An 18500-nucleotide genomic window follows, 5' to 3' on the forward strand; every position below is an offset into this window, starting at 1 on the left:
TTTTCCTCTAAAGATTAGAAAACAATTTGGGAAAAAAAAAATATATATATATATATATATATATATATATATATATATATATATACAATTCTATGTACAGATAAATAGTTAAGCAGTTAGATTAAACAACTGCTTTGTAAAATAAATGTTTTAAAATGAAACATGTATGGAAACAGGTGAATTAACACTCCTCAGTTAGCAGGCTCAAGCAAGTGAAAACCCACATGATAGCAAAAACTAACTAGTTAACTTGTAAATAGTAGCCAACAGCAAAGTGTGTTTAAATAATTTCTAACTTGTTAACAATTTCTGCAAAAAAGAATGTACGTCATTTAAAATATATTCACCTCACCCAGTATTGTAATCAAAACTTACCAGAAAGCATGTAGCCCTTGGCTCAGACAGTGTAGTAGTGTGGGCTAAAAAGCATCTCATTAGTGTGCAAGATCTTGAGAATCAGCTGTACATATGATGGAAGAATGCATGCAGAGGGTTGCAATTCCATTGAATTGGGGATAGTTTAACCAAAACATGCCACAAGACTTTTTCTGTATCCCACAAAAAAGGTTCACTGTTGTAAGCTAACTTTTTTGATGAATTTAAGCAAAATTCCCCAAATTCCAGGGCTTAACCTCCCATGGAAACATTTCGGAAATATTCTGGAAATGCATCGTAAAGTTTCCGACCCTTTGCAACCCTAATGGAGACCTTATTAGTCTATACTGAGTGTGTGTGTGCGTGTGTGTGTGAAGAGCTGGGAACATGTGCTTGCGTTGTCCCTTTCTCAGCTGGTCTTTTGTCTTTCTCTTTCATACTACACACACACTCTCACACACACACGGTCCAATTTATATCTCCATTCAATTTATTCATAGTAGATACTGAAGTGGATGCAGAAGGCTCTGGGGAGAGGGAAGGAGATGAGAGGGAGGACAGAAGAGGAGAGAAGAGAAGGAGGTGAATAGAGGAGAATTTGAAGAGAGGAGAGGTAGAGGAGAGAAGAAGAAAGAGGGAGATTAATTATTATATTTATTACTTTTTGTGGGTGCTTATATTTGTCCTATTTCACACATGAACACGTGTGTATTAATACGCATGTATGAGTTGGAAATGTGTTTATATCCCACTCTCCGTGGGACACCCTCGAGGGAGTGGGTCACGGCCAGGTTCCGAAGAGGATAAGGAGAGAGAGTTAACAAACTGTCCCACCTTCCTTCCGTCCCTGCGTTCCGGGTGTGCTGCCCTACAGTGTATTCTACATCAGAAGTAATGACACAGAGCAAATGAGGATGGTAGCAGAGCTAGTGTAATAGCCACTTATAGAGAGACACAGGCATGGACATACACGACATATTTGACTAGTCCTTTTGCCAAGCCAAGGCAATCATTATGATGATAACCCATAAGCAGTGTTGAAAGGATGTGTGAATGTTTCAAATCCAAATAATGAGGCTTTCATATTATCTACTCAAATATATACAGATGTAGGATTTTAATTTGATCACCCTGTTGTAGAACGTGTAGTGTATATGAGGTTTAAAGTATTTTGAAGTTTGTAATTTCCACTCTGAAATTTCAGACTTGATTTTCCCTTACAAAAGAATGATCAACTCATATAAAAATGTCCATGAATTATAATCTAGATAATAATTCTTATTTCCTGTTGCTCCAGGATTATTTTCCTACTGTGAGAAACTGGCTTAAATTAAGATCCTACATATGTAACTGCTTAATTTCATTCAATAGAATGTTGCTACTGCAGTAGAACGTTGTCATCTTTGCTTGTCTTTGTGTATAATGAATGTGTTTAGACTTTAAATAACGATGGAACCTCAAGTACATCAAATATGACAATACATTACATTGAAGTTCCAACACTCCATTCCAGTCCAGTTCAGTGTATTGATTAATCTCCTGTCTTCTCTCTAGCCATCGTGGATGCTCTGTCAGACCCAAAAAAGTTCCTGTCCATAGCAGAGAAAAGAGCGGACCAGATGAGAGCTCTGGGGATTGAAACGGTACATTTAACATACTATATATGTAACATAGTGTATGTGCTGTAGCCAACTGTTCTATTGTACGTTGGAGTTGGCTCCAGCATACACACTACCGGTCAGAAGTTTTACAACACCTACTCATTCAAGGGTTTTTCTTTATTTTTACTATTTTCTACATTTTAGAATAATAGTGAAGACATCAAAACTATGAAATAACACATGGAATCATGTAGTAATCGTGTAGTGTTAAACAAATTTAAATATATTTTGTATTTGAGATTCTTCAAAGTAGCCACCTTTCATGACAACTTTGCACACTCTTGGCATTCTCTCAACCAACTTCACCTGAAATGGTTTTCCAACAGTCTTGAAGGAGTTCCCACATATGCTCAGCACTTGTTGGCTGCTTTTCCTTCACTCTGCGGTCCGACTCATCACAAACCATCTCAATTTGGTTGAGTTCAGGGGATTGTGGAGGCCAGGTCATCTGATGCAGCACTCCATCACTCTCCTTCTTGGTAAAATAGCCCTTACACAGCCTGGAGGTGTCATTGTCCTGTTGAAAAACAAATGATAGTCCCACTAAGCGCAAACCAGATGGGTTGGCGTATCGCTGCAGAATGCTGTGGTTGCCATGCTGGTTAAGTGTGCCTTGAATTTTAAATAAATAACAGACAGTGTCAACAGCAAAGCACCCTTACACCATAACACCTCCTCCTCCATGCTTTACGGTGGGAAATACACATGAGGAGATTATCCGTTCCACCACACCGCGTCTCACAAAGAAACGGCAGTTGGAACCAAAAATCTCCAATATGGACTCATCAGACCAAAGGACAAATTTCCACCTGTCTTATGTCCATTGCTCATGTTTCTTGGCCCAAGCAAGTCTCTTCTTATTATTGGTGTCCTTTAGTAGAGGTTTCTTTGCAGCAATTAGACCATGAAGGCCTGTTTCACACAGCCTCTTCTGAACAGTTGATGTTGACATGTCTGTAACTTGAACTCTGTGAAGCATTTATTTGGGCTGCAATGTCTGAGGCTGGTAACTCCAATGAACTTATCCTCTGCAGCAGAGGTAACTCTGGGTCTTCCTTTCCTGTGGCGGTTCTCATGAGAGCCAGTTTCATCATAGTGCTTTTCGCGACTGCACTTGAATAAACTTTAAAAGTTCTTGAAATGTTCCATATTGACTGACCTTCATGTCTTAAAGTAATGATGGACTGTCATTTCTCTTTGCTTATTTGAGCTGTTCTTGCCATAATATGGCCTTGGTCTTTTACCAAATAGGGCTATCTTCTGTATACCACCCCTACCTTGTCACAACACAACTGATTGGCTCAAACACATTAACACCTCTTAGGGCTAGGGGGCAGTATTTACACTGCCGGATAAAAAACTTACCCGATTTAATCTGGTTACTACTCCTACCCAGTAACTAGAATATGCATATACTTACTAGATATGGATAGAAAACACCCTAAAGTTTCTAAAACTGTTTGAATGGTGTCTGTGAGTATAACAGAACTCATATGGCAGGCAAAAACCTGAGAGATTCCTTTACAGGAAGTGGCCTGTCTGACCATTTATTGGCTTTCTTTGACATCTCTTTCGAAAACAAAGGATCTCTGCGGTAACGTGACACTTCCCACGGCTCCCATAGGCTCTCAGAGCCCGGGAAAAGCTGAATGTCGTCATTCCAGCCCCAGGCTGAAACACATTATCGCCTTTTTCAAGTGGCCGATCAAGGGACAGTGGGCTTAGGCGCGTGCACTGGTCGCCCCCGTCTTTCTTTTTTTTCCTCTGTTTACCTAATTGCAGATTCCCGGTCGGAATATTATCCCTTTTTTACGAGATAAATTGCATAAAAATTGATTTTAAACAGCGGTTGACATGCTTCGAAGTACGGTAATGGAATATTAAGATTTTTTTTGTCACGAAATGCGCCATGCTCGAAACCCTGATTTACCATTTCGGATAGTGTCTGGAACGCACGAACAAAACGCCGCTATTTGGATATAACGATGGTGTCAGATGTTGCTAGGAGTGGTGGTAGGAGTCAGGCGCAGAGAGCAGAGGTAAGGAACTTTGTGTTTATTTAAATAAAAAAAAACAACACGATCGACGCCAACACAAACGGCGTGGAAAAAATGCAACGTGCCCAGAACAGGTGCACAGCATGCATAAAATATAACAGCAGTAGATCGCCAGCACATCCTAATACAAAAACACAACCTGACGCTAAATAATCCCGCACAAAACTGGGCGGGCTAACCAGGCTTAAATAACCAAAATCAAAAGACAAATGAGGAACAGGTGCAAACAATAAGACATACCAAACGAAAAGGAAAAAGGCATCAGCGGCGGCTAGTAGGTCGGTGACGACGACCGCCGAGCGCCGCCCAAGCAGGCAGGGGAGCCACCTTCGGTGGGATTCGTGACAGATGGATTATTTGGGACCAAACCAACATTTGTTATTGAAGTAGAAGTCCTGGAAGTGCATTCTGACGAAGAACATCAAAGGTAATCAAACTTTTGTAATAGTAAATCTGACTTTGGTCAGGGCTAAACTTGGTGGGTGTCTAAATAGCTAGCCCGTGATGGCTGGGCTATGTACTTAGAATATTGCAAACTGTGCTTTCACCAAAAAGCTATTTTAAAATCGGACATATCGAGTGCATAGAGGAGTTCTGTATCTATAATTCTTAAAATAATTGTTATGCTTTTTGTGAACGTTTATCGTGAGTAATTTAGTAAATTATTAGTAAATTCCCCGGAAGTTTGCGGGGGGTATGCTAGTTCTGAACGTCACATGCTAATGTGAAAAGCTGTTTTTTGATGTAAATATGAACTTGATTGAACAAAACATGCATGTATTGTATAACATAATGTCCTAGGGTTGTCATCTGATGAAGATCATCAAAGGTTAGTGCTGCATTTAGCTGTGGTTTGGGTTTATGTGACATTATATGCTTGCTTGAAAAATGGGTGTCTGATTATTTCTGGCTGGGTACTCTGCTGACATAATCTAATGTTTTGCTTTCGTTGTAAAGCCTTTTTGAAATCGGACAGTGTGGTTAGATTAACGAGAGTCTTGTCTTTAAATAGCTGTAAAATAGTCATATGTTTGAGAAATTGAAGTAATAGCATTTCTGAGGTATTTGAAAATCGCGCCACAGGATTCAACTGGCTGTTACGTAGGTGGGACGATTTGGTGCCACCTAGCCCAGAGAGGTTAAGAAGGAAAGAAATTCCACAAATTAACTTTTAAGAAGGCACACCTGTTCATTGAAATGCATTCCAGGTGATTACCTCATGAAGCTGGTTGAGAGAATGCCAAGAGTGTGCAAAGCTGTTATCAAGGCAAAGGGTGGCTACTTTGAAGAATCTAAAATATGAAATATATTTTGATTTGTTTTACACTTTTTTTGGTTACTACATGATTCCATATGTGTTATTTCATAGTTTTTATGTCTTCACTATTATTCTACAATGTAGAAAATAGTCAAAATCAAGAAAAACCCTTGAATGAGTAGGTATTCTAAAACTTTTGACCGGTAGTGTATACAGTACTCAGTTTATTAGGTAGGAAAATGATTTGCTTCTACAGACAGTGAGTCACGTGGCCATGGCTTGCTATATGAAGCAGGCAGACAGGCATTGAGGCATTCAGTTACTGTTTGATTGAATGTTAGAATGGTCAAAACAAGTGACCTAAGTGACTTTGAGCGTGGTATGATCATTGGTGCCAGGTGCGCTGGATCCAGTATCTCAGAACCAGCCGACCTGCTGGGCTTTTCAACATCCAGTCAGCGGCGGTCCTGTGGGCAAAAATAGCTTGTTGATGAGGTCGAAGGAAAATGGCAAGAATCGTGCTAGCTAACAAACAGGCAAATAACGGCGCTGTACAACAGTGGTGTGCAGAACAGCATCTCGGAACACACAACTCATCGGTCCTTGTCACAGATGGGCTATTGCAGCAGACGACCACACCGGGTTCCTCTCCTATCAGCTAAAAACAAGAAGAAACGGTTCCAGTGGGCACGCCATCACCAACACTGGAGAGTTGAGGACTGGGAAAACACTGCCTGGTCCGATGAATCCTGGCTCCTGTTGTGTCATGCTGATGGCAGAGTCAGGATTTGGTGTTAGCAGCAGGAGTCCATGGCCCCATCCTGCTTGGTGTCAACGGTACAGTCTAGTGGTGGTGGTGTAATAGTGGTGGTGGTGTAATGGTGTGGGGAATGCTTTCCTGGCACACGTTAGGTCCCTTGATACCAAGCAACGATTGAACGCCACAGCTTATCTGAACATTGTTGCTGACCAGGGGCATACCTTCATGGCTACTGGGGGGCAGTGGTGGAAAAAGTCCCCAATTGTCATACTTGACTAAAAAATTACTCAGGTAAAAATGGAAGTCACCCAGTAAAATACTAATTTAGTAAAAGTCTAAAAGTATTTGGTTTTAAATATACTTAAGTATCAAAACTAAAAGTACAAATAATAAAAAATTACTTTTTCAAGCAAACCAGACTGCACACTTTTCTTGTTTTTTATGTTTACGGATAGCCAAGGGCACACTCCAACACTCAGACATAGTTTACAAACAAAACATTTGTGTTTAGTGAGTCTGCCAGATCAGAGGCAGTAGGGATGACCAGGGATGTTCTCTTGATAAGTGTGTGAATTTAACAATTTTTTGTCCTGCTAAGTATTCAAAATGCAACAACTACTTTTGGGTGTCAGAGAAAAAAAATGTATGGAGTAAAAAGTACATTATTTTCTTTAGGAATGTAGTAAAGTAAAAGTTGTCAAAAATGTAAATAGTAAAGTAAAATACAGATACCCCAAAAAACAACTAAAGTAGTACTTTAAACTATTTATACTTAAGTACTTTACACCACTGCTGGGGGGTCCGACCCTGTACTAGATGGGTGTACCTAATAAACTGGAAACTGAGTGTATATCAAATCAATCAAATAAAATGTTATTTGTCACATTCGCCGAATACAGCAGGTGTAGACTTTACTGCGAAATGCTTACTTACGAGCCCATTCCCAACAATGTAGACTTAAACCTTTATTTTTTGAATAATGTTCAATAATAAAAGGAAATAGTAACACAATAAAATAACAATAACGAGGCAATATACAAAGAGTACCGGGACTGAGTCAATGTGCAGGGGTATGAGGAAATTGAGGTAATATGTCCATGTAGGTAGAGGTAAAGGTGACTAGGCAATCAGGGTAGATAATAAACAGAGTAGCAGCAGCGTATTTCAAGAGTGTGTGTGTGTGAGTGTGTTTGTGGGTGTGAGTGTATGTAGTGTGTGTGTGGTTGTGTTGTTCTCATCACAGTATAGGATAAGGTTGAAGATGAGTTGCTTTGGCTACTGGTTTAGTAGTCTTAGTAGCTATCTACACTCTTCGAAAAAAGGGTTCCAAAAGGGTTCTTCGGCTGTCCCCTTTTTGGTTCTAGGTAGAACCATTTTGGGTTCTTCAGAGTTCTCCTATGGTGACAGCTTAAGAACTGTTTTATGTTCTAGATAGCACATGTTTTGTCCCTGGGTAATAAAATGTGCTTTGGGATGGGTAGGAGAAAATACAAAATATCACTATCCTTCCATCTATATGCAAATGCAGTATTGATTGAAAAGTGCGTGAGAAAGATTTCTGTCCATAGACCTGAAACGCCCTCCTGTCTCCCTCTCTCTCTTTCTCTGTCTCTCTCTTTCTCTTTTCTCTCCTCCTCTCCCTCTCTCCAGAGCGACATAGCAGATGTGCCAAACGAGAGTTCGAAGAACGACAAGAAAGGGAAGGTAAACGCCAACGTGAAGACCAACTTGACGCCACAGACCAGCTCAGACCCGGCTCAGTCTTCTACTTCTGCCCAGAACAACACCACTGAGACCAAGAAGGGTACGACACACACACACACATACACACACACACACACACACACACACACACACACAAACACACACAGACCAGCTCGGAGCTGGTCTAGACCTCTACAGTACATCACACACCTCACTCACATTGACACAATTGAGCTGTTTTTCCATTTCTGTCTTTGTAGATATAAATGCACTGGTGCCTCATGTGAATATTGATGACTTGAAACAGATGAAGGTGAGGCATAGGTTACCTTTACCCTGCTTGTTACTACTGGCCCCTAATATCTGACCCCTACAACCTATATCCTGCTGATACTACTGACCCCTAATATCTGACCCCTACCATCTATATCCTGCTGATACTGCTGACCCCTGATATCTGACCCCTAACCATCTATATCCTGCTGATACTACTGACCCCTGATATCTGACCCCTGATATCTGACCCCTACCACCTATATCCTGCTGATACTCCTGACCCCTGATATCTGACCCCTACCATCTATATCCTGCTGATACTACTGACCCCTGATATCTGACCCCTACCACCTATATCCTGCTGATACTCCTGACCCCTGATATCTGACCCCTACCATCTATATCCTGCTGATACTGCTGACCCCTGATATCTGACCCCTACCACCTATATCCTGCTGATACTACTGACCACTGATATCTGACCCCTGATATCTGACCCCTACCACCTATATCCTGCTGATACTACTGACCCCTGATATCTGACCCCTGATATCTGACCCCTACCACCTATATCCTGCTGATACTACTGACCCCTGATATCTGACCCCTACCACCTATATCCTGCTGATACTCCTGACCCCTGATATCTGACCCCTACCATCTATATCCTGCTGATACTGCTGACCCCTGATATCTGACCCCTACCACCTATATCCTGCTGATACTGCTGACCCCTAATATCTGACCCCTACCACCTATATCCTGCTGACCCCTGATATCTGACCCCTACCACCTATATCCTGCTGATACTACTGACCCCTACCACCTATATACTGCTGACCCCTGATATCTGACCCCTGATATCTGACCCCTACCATCTATATACTGCTGACCCCTGATATCTGACCCCTGATATCTGACCCCTAACACCTATATCCTGCTGATACTACTGACCCCTACAATCTGATCCCTACCATCTATATACTGCTGACCCCTGATATCTGACCCCTACCATCTATATACTGCTGACCCCTGATATCTGACCCCTACCATCTATATCCTGCTGATACTGCTGACCCCTAATATCTGACCCCTACCACCTATATCCTGCTGATACTGCTGACCCCTGATATCTGACCCCTACCATCTATATCCTGCTGATAATACTGACCCCTGATATCTGACCCCTACCACCTATATCCTGCTGGTACTACTGACCCCTGATATCTGACCCCTACCACCTATATCCTGCTGATACTACTGACCCCTAATATCTGACCCCTACCACCTATATCCTGCTGATACTGCTGACCCCTGATATCTGACCCCTACCACCTATATCCTGCTGATACTACTGACCCCTGATATCTGACCCCTACCACCTATATCCTGCTGACCCCTGATATCTGACCCCTGATATCTGACCCCTACCATGTAGTTTACTCCTAACCAGAACCTTAACAGTTTCCTAGTTCCCTTCCCTACTATAACTTTATTATCTGGTAAATGTATTCACCAACATCATACAAAATGATCATGTTTTTATATCATTTGTTTATTTATCAGTATGAATAATATTTAACATCAGTCAGATGTTTCCTGTAGAACAAACAGAGGGTTGGTGCAGCACTGAAATTCCTCAAACAGGCGTTGTCTAGGGTCTTTGAGCTTGCTGTCCTTTGATTAGTGAATTAAATCTGTTTTCAGTAATCTGTCTTTCCTCTCGCCAGACGTACCTTAAACTGATTAAAAAGCAGCAGAAAGAGCTGAACTTTTTAAAGAAGAAGCACGCAAAGGTAGGTTGATGTTTTAGACTGCTCGTACAGGTCCCAGAGCTAACACAGTACAGATCATTCATCCTGATGTCCACACACTGATCGCGATAAAGAGATGGAGAAGACAAAAGAGGGATAGAGGTCTCTCCTTTCATCATTCAGTGTTGTCTGACCCCCGCCCACACACACAAACACACACACCCACTCTTGAGTGCATCCTGTAACCTAAGGTGTTTGTCTTTGATCTCACCAGAGAGTGGACAGACAGAAATTAGACTTGCTAAGATGACCCCCCCCCCCCCCCACACACACACACACACATGCATACACGCAAGCACACACACACACACAGTAGCTAGACTTCAGTCACTAACACCATGTCCTTATGAAATGCCTTCTTACGTAACAACCTGTTTGTATACTAAAGAGGATCTCTTGTAGGGTTGACCATTGTAACCTCCTGCACTCTTTTCCTGTTGCATAACAGTTATGACAGTCAGACTGATGTTTTTGAACAGATGTGCCCACTAGCCAGGGGTTTAACCATTTCCACTAATGTTTTGTTAGTGTAAGTTCTCAGCCATATGGTCTGGCTGTAATGGTAAATGACTTGTTTAAGAAAGGTTGAACCAAGCTATCTTGGGGTGGCAGCGTAGCCTAGTGGTTAGAGCGTTGGACTTGTAACCGAATCCCCGAGCTGACAAGGTCGACAAATCTGTCGTTCTGCCCCTGAACAAGGCAGTTAACCCACTGTTCCTAGGCCGTCATTGAAAATAAGAATTTGTTCTTAACTGACTTGCCTAGTTAAATAAAGGTAAAATAAAATACATCTTAAGCTGTCTCTATCTCTGCAATAGTATCTCACTGTGACCTGATATCCTTAGTAACATGTTGTGTTCTGTTTCAGGACCGCACCATCATGCAGAAGTGCCACTGCACCCAGGTGGACAAGATGATTTCTCAGCACGACAAGGAGAAGCTGACACAGGACAAACTGCTGGAGAAAGCCATCAAGAAACGAGGGTAAATATCAGGACATGTAGATCAATCATTCAAGCAATTAGTCAATCAATCAATTATGACATGTTGAAATAAACATTGAACATAAACATGTATTATCGTATACCTGGCATCTGGACACAGCCATTGGGTGTATAAAATGAATGTTCGTTCCTCTCTCCACCTAGCTAAGAAATACCCTTCTGTCGCCCCACAGAGAAAACAACTGCGTGGAGCTGAAGAAGGAGACTGAGAGTAAAGTGGAGAAACTGAACACTGACCACAAAGCTAAGGTAACCTTCAGTTCACAGTCACCTCCCCTCTGTCATCAGAAAGATTGTCTTTGTCGAACTGAATTCTAAGAGTAAAAACGGGGACTCCTGCACCTGCAGTGATTAGTTGAATAACATTACAGCAGCTCAGCACATTAAGGAGTGGTCAGTAATATAGTGTTTTGTGTTTAAGTGTATAGTGTGTATGATGTGCCCTTCAGGTGAAGAACAACAAATCACAGCACACTAAGGAGTGGTCAGAGATAATATAATGTAATATTGTGTATCCTGTGCCCTTCAGGTGAAGGACATTACAGCCCAGCACACTAAGGAGTGGTCAGAGATAATATAATGTAATATTGTGTATCCTGTGCCCTTCAGGTGAAGGACATTACAGCCCAGCACACTAAGGAGTGGTCAGAGATAATATAATGTAATATTGTGTATCCTGTGCCCTTCAGGTGAAGGACATTACAGCCCAGCACACTAAGGAGTGGTCAGAGATAATATAATGTAATATTGTGTATCCTGTGCCCTTCAGGTGAAGGACATTACAGCCCAGCACACTAAGGAGTGGTCAGAGATAATATAATGTAATATTGTGTATCCTGTGCCCTTCAGGTGAAGGACATTACAGCCCAGCACACTAAGGAGTGGTCAGAGATAATATAATGTAATATTGTGTATCCTGTGCCCTTCAGGTGAAGGACATTACAGCCCAGCACACTAAGGAGTGGTCAGAGATAATATAATGTAATATTGTGTATCCTGTGCCCTTCAGGTGAAGGACATTACAGCCCAGCACACTAAGGAGTGGTCAGAGATAATATAATGTAATATTGTGTATCCTGTGCCCTTCAGGTGAAGGACATTACAGCCCAGCACACTAAGGAGTGGTCAGAGATAATATAATGTAATATTGTGTATCCTGTGCCCTTCAGGTGAAGGACATTACAGCCCAGCACACTAAGGAGTGGTCAGAGATAATATAATGTAATATTGTGTATCCTGTGCCCTTCAGGTGAAGGACATTACAGCCCAGCACACTAAGGAGTGGTCAGAGATAATATAATGTAATATTGTGTATCCTGTGCCCTTCAGGTGAAGGACATTACAGCCCAGCACACTAAGGAGTGGTCAGAGATAATATAATGTAATATTGTGTATCCTGTGCCCTTCAGGTGAAGGACATTACAGCCCAGCACACTAAGGAGTGGTCAGAGATAATATAATGTAATATTGTGTATCCTGTGCCCTTCAGGTGAAGGACATTACAGCCCAGCACACTAAGGAGTGGTCAGAGATAATATAATGTAATATTGTGTATCCTGTGCCCTTCAGGTGAAGGACATTACAGCCCAGCACACTAAGGAGTGGTCAGAGATAATATAATGTAATATTGTGTATCCTGTGCCCTTCAGGTGAAGGACATTACAGCCCAGCACACTAAGGAGTGGTCAGAGATAATATAATGTAATATTGTGTATCCTGTGCCCTTCAGGTGAAGGACATTACAGCCCAGCACACTAAGGAGTGGTCAGAGATAATATAATGTAATATTGTGTATCCTGTGCCCTTCAGGTGAAGGACATTACAGCCCAGCACACTAAGGAGTGGTCAGAGATAATATAATGTAATATTGTGTATCCTGTGCCCTTCAGGTGAAGGACATTACAGCCCAGCACACTAAGGAGTGGTCAGAGATAATATAATGTAATATTGTGTATCCTGTGCCCTTCAGGTGAAGGACATTACAGCCCAGCACACTAAGGAGTGGTCAGAGATAATATAATGTAATATTGTGTATCCTGTGCCCTTCAGGTGAAGGACATTACAGCCCAGCACACTAAGGAGTGGTCAGAGATAATATAATGTAATATTGTGTATCCTGTGCCCTTCAGGTGAAGGACATTACAGCCCAGCACACTAAGGAGTGGTCAGAGATAATATAATGTAATATTGTGTATCCTGTGCCCTTCAGGTGAAGGACATTACAGCCCAGCACACTAAGGAGTGGTCAGAGATAATATAATGTAATATTGTGTATCCTGTGCCCTTCAGGTGAAGGACATTACAGCCCAGCACACTAAGGAGTGGTCAGAGATAATATAATGTAATATTGTGTATCCTGTGCCCTTCAGGTGAAGGACATTACAGCCCAGCACACTAAGGAGTGGTCAGAGATAATATAATGTAATATTGTGTATCCTGTGCCCTTCAGGTGAAGGACATTACAGCCCAGCACACTAAGGAGTGGTCAGAGATAATATAATGTAATATTGTGTATCCTGTGCCCTTCAGGTGAAGGACATTACAGCCCAGCACACTAAGGAGTGGTCAGAGATAATATAATGTAATATTGTGTATCCTGTGCCCTTCAGGTGAAGGACATTACAGCCCAGCACACTAAGGAGTGGTCAGAGATAATATAATGTAATATTGTGTATCCTGTGCCCTTCAGGTGAAGGACATTACAGCCCAGCACACTAAGGAGTGGTCAGAGATAATATAATGTAATATTGTGTATCCTGTGCCCTTCAGGTGAAGGACATTACAGCCCAGCACACTAAGGAGTGGTCAGAGATGATCAACTCCCACAGCAGTGTAGAGCAGGATATGAAGGACATCCACGTGGTCCAGCAGTGTGAACAGCTCAAGAAACTACTGAGTGGAGTCCAGGAACAACAGACTTTATCGCTCAAACTGATTCACGAACGGTGAGAGAGAGAGATGCACACACATACACTAGGTCAGGGCTCTCCAACCCTGTTCCTGGAAAGATACCCTCCTTTAGGTTTTCACCTAGGTTGGACCAAGCTGGAGGGTAGCTCTCCAGAAAAGCTACAGGAGAGTAGCTCTCCAGAAAAGCTACAGGAGGGTAGCTCTCCAGAAAAGCTACAGGAGGGTAGCTCTCCAGAAAAGCTACAGGAGGGTAGCTCTCCAGAAAAGCTACAGGAGGGTAGCTCTCCAGAAAAGCTACAGGAGGGTAGCTCTCCAGAAAAGCTACAGGAGGGTAGCTCTCCAGAAGCAGGGTTGGAGAGCCATGGAGTAGACCCTACAGCTCAAACTTAAAGAGGAACTGACAAAACAACTGACCCTACAGCTCAAACTGAAAATCCAGAGTTCTTCCTTGGGACATGACGTGTGCTATAGTTCTGATGTCTCTGAATGAGGTCCATAGGACAACAGATACAGTCTAACCAGCTTGGCTACTGTGAGCTGTGGGTTTGTCCTTCCAGCTATATGTGTACTTGATGAGGTTTCTTACCAGGCTGTTTTTTTGTCCCCTCCCCTCTCAGGCAGAGCAAGGAGATGCGGGCCAACCAGGCCAAGACGTCCATGGAGAACAGCAAGGCCATCAGCCAGGACAAGACCATCAAAAACAAGGCAGAGCGGGAGAGGTGGGTCACACTGCCCGCTCGCTAATCACCAACTGACTTTGACTGCATGGAGAACATGGGTTATGTCAGGATGTATATACCCTGACTATCCAAAACATTATGAACACTTTTCATGACATAGACTGGCCAGGTGAATCCAGGTGAAAGCTATGATCCCTTATTGATGTCACTTGTTAAATCCACTTCAATCAGTGTAGATGAAGGGGAGGAGACAGGTTAAAGAAGGATTTTTAAGCCTTGAGACAATTGAGACATGGATTGTGTATGTGTGCCATTCAGAGGATGAATGGGCAAGACAAAATATTTAAGTGTCAGGCACACCAGTTTGTGTCAAGAACCGCAACGCTGCTGAGTTTTTCACGTTACACAGTTCCCAGTGAATTAAGAATGGTCCACCGCCCAAAGGACATCCAGCCAACTTGACACAACTGTGGAAAGCATTGGAGTCAACATGGGCCAGCATCCCTATGGAACTCTTTCGACACCTTGTAGAGTCCATGCCCTGATGAATTTAGGCTGTTCTGAGGGCAGAATGGGGGGTGTACCTCAATACTAGAAAGGTGTTGTTAATGTTTGGTATACTCGGTGTAGACTACAGTATTTAGGTCCCCTATGAACACCCCTTAAACTGTGTCTGTACTCGTATAATCTTAGAATCTCTTCCTTCTCATTCTCTTCACAGGAGAGTTAGAGAGTTGAACAGCAGCAACACCAAAAAGTTCCTGGAAGAAAGGAAAAGGGTTGGTGTTCTATCTTCTACTAATTCTAGTGCTGTGATGCTGTTGAGGTGAATCAACTAGTGCCTTAACCTTGAAATGGTTTGCTTAGCTGATACATTTGGTGTTATATTAAATGACTCTTTCTCCTCCCTCCATCTTTGTCCTCTCTCCGTCTTTCTCCTCCATATTTCTCCTCCCTCTATCTTTGTCCTCTCTCTGTCTTTGTCCTCTATCCCTTGCTCCATCGCTAGTTGGCTATGAAGCACCAGAAGGAGATGGAGACGCTGGAGAAGTCTCAGAAAGAACAGCTAGAGAAACTGGACAAGTTCAATGAGCAGGTAGCTAACCGCTGATCAAGGATCAGATTACCACACAAACCATAGTTGTATTGTTCGTCATCATTTTTCACAGCCAGTACATGTATGTCACATGTATGTTCTTTCTCATCCCTATGATTTGCTTGTTTTTGCACCACAGCTTTTGAAATCACATCATGCCAATAAACAGTGTCAAGGTAGGCGCTTCCATCCAAGACTTTGTGTTATGAAACCACATGGCGACCTTTTAATATGCAGCACTCAGGGTGTCAGCGGTCAGTCCTGTCTACACGAGTCATTGATCATTATGATGAGTCATGGGAGTATTACAAGGACCCAGGAGACCCTCTACTGCTGTTTCACTGAGAGTCTTCCTGACACCTGGATATCATGTGACAGTATGCTGCAACACTGGGACAGGATGGGGTAGTTAGTTTGGGATGGCATAGTTTAGGTAGTTGTACTGTTACTGTAGTTCAAATCAATAAATGGCTGTACTGCTGCAGTAGAATTATGTCTCTGGTGGAAGTGTGTGTGGATTCTTGCATAGGGAGGTGTGTGTGTGTGCACCGTTTGTGTAACAGTGTGGTTGTTGGTTCCCTCTAGGCCAAAGACATCCAGCAGATGGTGAAGCTGGAGGAGGAGATGGACCGCAGACCAGCCACAGTGGTTTAACCACTCCCACCAACTGAGACACACACACACACACACACACACACATATACACTGCCCAGACCAGCCACAGTGGTTTAACCACTCCCACCAACTGGGACAGACACACACACTCTGCCCAGACCAGCCACACACACTCTGCCCAGACCAGCCACACACACTCTGCCCAGACCAGCCACACACACTCTGCCCAGACCAGCCACACACACTCTGCCCAGACCAGCCACACACACTCTGCCCAGACCAGCCACACACACTCTGCCCAGACCAGCCACACACACTCTGCCCAGACCAGCCACACACACTCTGCCCAGACCAGCCACACACACTCTGCCCAGACCAGACACACACACTCTGCCCAGACCAGATACACACACTCTGCCCAGACCAGCCACACACACTCTGCCCAGACCAGCCACACATACTCTGCCCAGACCAGCCACACACACTCTGCCCAGACCAGATACACACACTCTGCCCAGACCAGCCACACACACTCTGCCCAGACCAGCCACACACACTCTGCCCAGACCAACCACACACACTCTGCCCAGACCAGCCACACACACTCTGCCCAGACCAGCCACACACACTCTGCCCAGACCAGCCACACATACTCTGCCCAGACCAGCCACACACACTCTGCCCAGACCAGATACACACACTCTGCCCAGACCAGCCACACACACTCTGCCCAGACCAGCCACACACACTCTGCCCAGACCAACCACACACACTCTGCCCAGACCAGCCACACACACTCTGCCCAGACCAGCCACACACACTCTGCCCAGACCAGCCACACACACTCTGCCCAGACCAGCCACACACACTCTGCCCAGACCAGCCACACACACTCTGCCCAGACCAGCCACACACACTCTGCCCAGACCAGCCACACACACTCTGCCCAGACCAGCCACACACACTCTGCCCAGACCAGCCACACACATTCTGCCCAGACCAGCCACACACACTCTGCCCAGACCAGCCACACACACTCTGCCCAGACCAGCCACACACACTCTGCCCAGACCAGCCACACACACTCTGCCCAGACCAGCCACACACACTCTGCCCAGACCAGCCACACACACTCTGCCCAGACCAGCCACACACACTCTGCCCAGACCAGCCACACCCACAGTGGTCTGAACACCCCCACCAACACCTAAGACAAACACAAACACCCACACAGACACCGAATGCTCCCTCAAACAACTGATGCAGAGACCCAGAAACGCTCACACACCCCACTACAGACACCCCCTAGATCCCCGGTTTCATTCCCTCACCCGGCAATATTGTCATAGGTCATATCCTCTATCCCTCTAAATCTCCCTCAGCAATGAACCACACCCACACACAGTCAGTCCCCCCTCCAACTCCCCTGTGCTGTGGAGCCACTGGTGCAGACCGGTGATTGACAGTAAGATGAGCGAATGCTGTTGGAAGGTGGGTGGGACATCCAAAACATTGAGAGACACACCGTTCCATCTCTCCACCACTCTACTACACCCGGGTCCGCTTTTTATAAACCTCCATCCATCTTTTTAATGTTTTTAGTGGAAGCAATGTTTGCAGATATCAATAGTCACTGTGCACATAAACAAAGACACTGATACACATACACAAAATTGTTATCACGTCTGTTCTTTCGGTTGTCATGACGGCTTAAGCCGGACGTAACAGATCATGCTTTCTGTTCAAACTCTTTTAATACTTTTATTTTGTATTTTTAATGGTACCAGGTATCAATAACAGGACCAGAATATGGAGGGGGATAATACGGCTGTATTAGTTATGTATTAATATGTACATTATGCTGTATGCTACACAAGAGTTGAAGTAATGTCCTGAGCACTTTATATGTGGTAGGCATAACGTGGTAGGCTATCATAACCCAAGTGTTAGATTTCTCTGTTTTGATATGAATGTAAACTGAAAAAGGACAAAACATCAGATGAGCGCTGTTCGGAGAAAACTATGCCCAACGTCAGGTAGTCCTAAACACTGCAACTTGTCCCTCACGCATAGTTTAGTTTTATCAAGGGATATCTACGAATTTTTCTCAACTAAAAAAAAAAATACAAAAGGCTAAACCAGAGACTGATTTTGATTCTTTCACACCGACAGAAGTGTATATAGGGAGTGTGGATGTGTAGACCAGTGTTCTTTCACTGGCCTGTCTTGTACGACACCGTGTTAGCTTCAGAAATAACCAGTTCATGTATTGTATGTGTCAAATGGCATA

At 43.6% G+C, this 18500-nt stretch overlaps 1 protein-coding gene across 8 annotated transcripts in view; it reads left to right on the forward strand.

Annotated features, from left to right (window-relative positions):
- Positions 1 to 16463, forward strand: part of LOC106608040 (1-phosphatidylinositol 4,5-bisphosphate phosphodiesterase beta-4) — a 172460-nt gene extending 155997 nt beyond the window's left edge. For 3 of the 8 annotated variants that reach the window (XM_045720990.1, XM_045720991.1, XM_045720994.1), the window contains 12 exons: positions 1930 to 2018; positions 7762 to 7915; positions 8076 to 8128; positions 9822 to 9887; positions 10774 to 10889; positions 11083 to 11158; positions 13679 to 13854; positions 14437 to 14538; positions 15221 to 15278; positions 15509 to 15595; positions 15735 to 15771; positions 16181 to 16463. In XM_045720990.1, the coding sequence (XP_045576946.1) occupies positions 1930 to 2018; positions 7762 to 7915; positions 8076 to 8128; positions 9822 to 9887; positions 10774 to 10889; positions 11083 to 11158; positions 13679 to 13854; positions 14437 to 14538; positions 15221 to 15278; positions 15509 to 15595; positions 15735 to 15771; positions 16181 to 16266 (1100 nt within the window). In that variant the 3' untranslated portion in view covers positions 16267 to 16463. The other 5 variants (XM_045720992.1, XM_045720993.1, XR_006770319.1 and 2 more) reach the window with 5 other exon arrangements.
- Positions 16464 to 18500: the final 2037 nt, after the last annotated feature.

The sequence above is a fragment of the Salmo salar genome, chromosome ssa06 (assembly GCF_905237065.1).
Source record: "Salmo salar chromosome ssa06, Ssal_v3.1, whole genome shotgun sequence".
Lineage (NCBI taxonomy): Eukaryota > Metazoa > Chordata > Actinopteri > Salmoniformes > Salmonidae > Salmo > Salmo salar.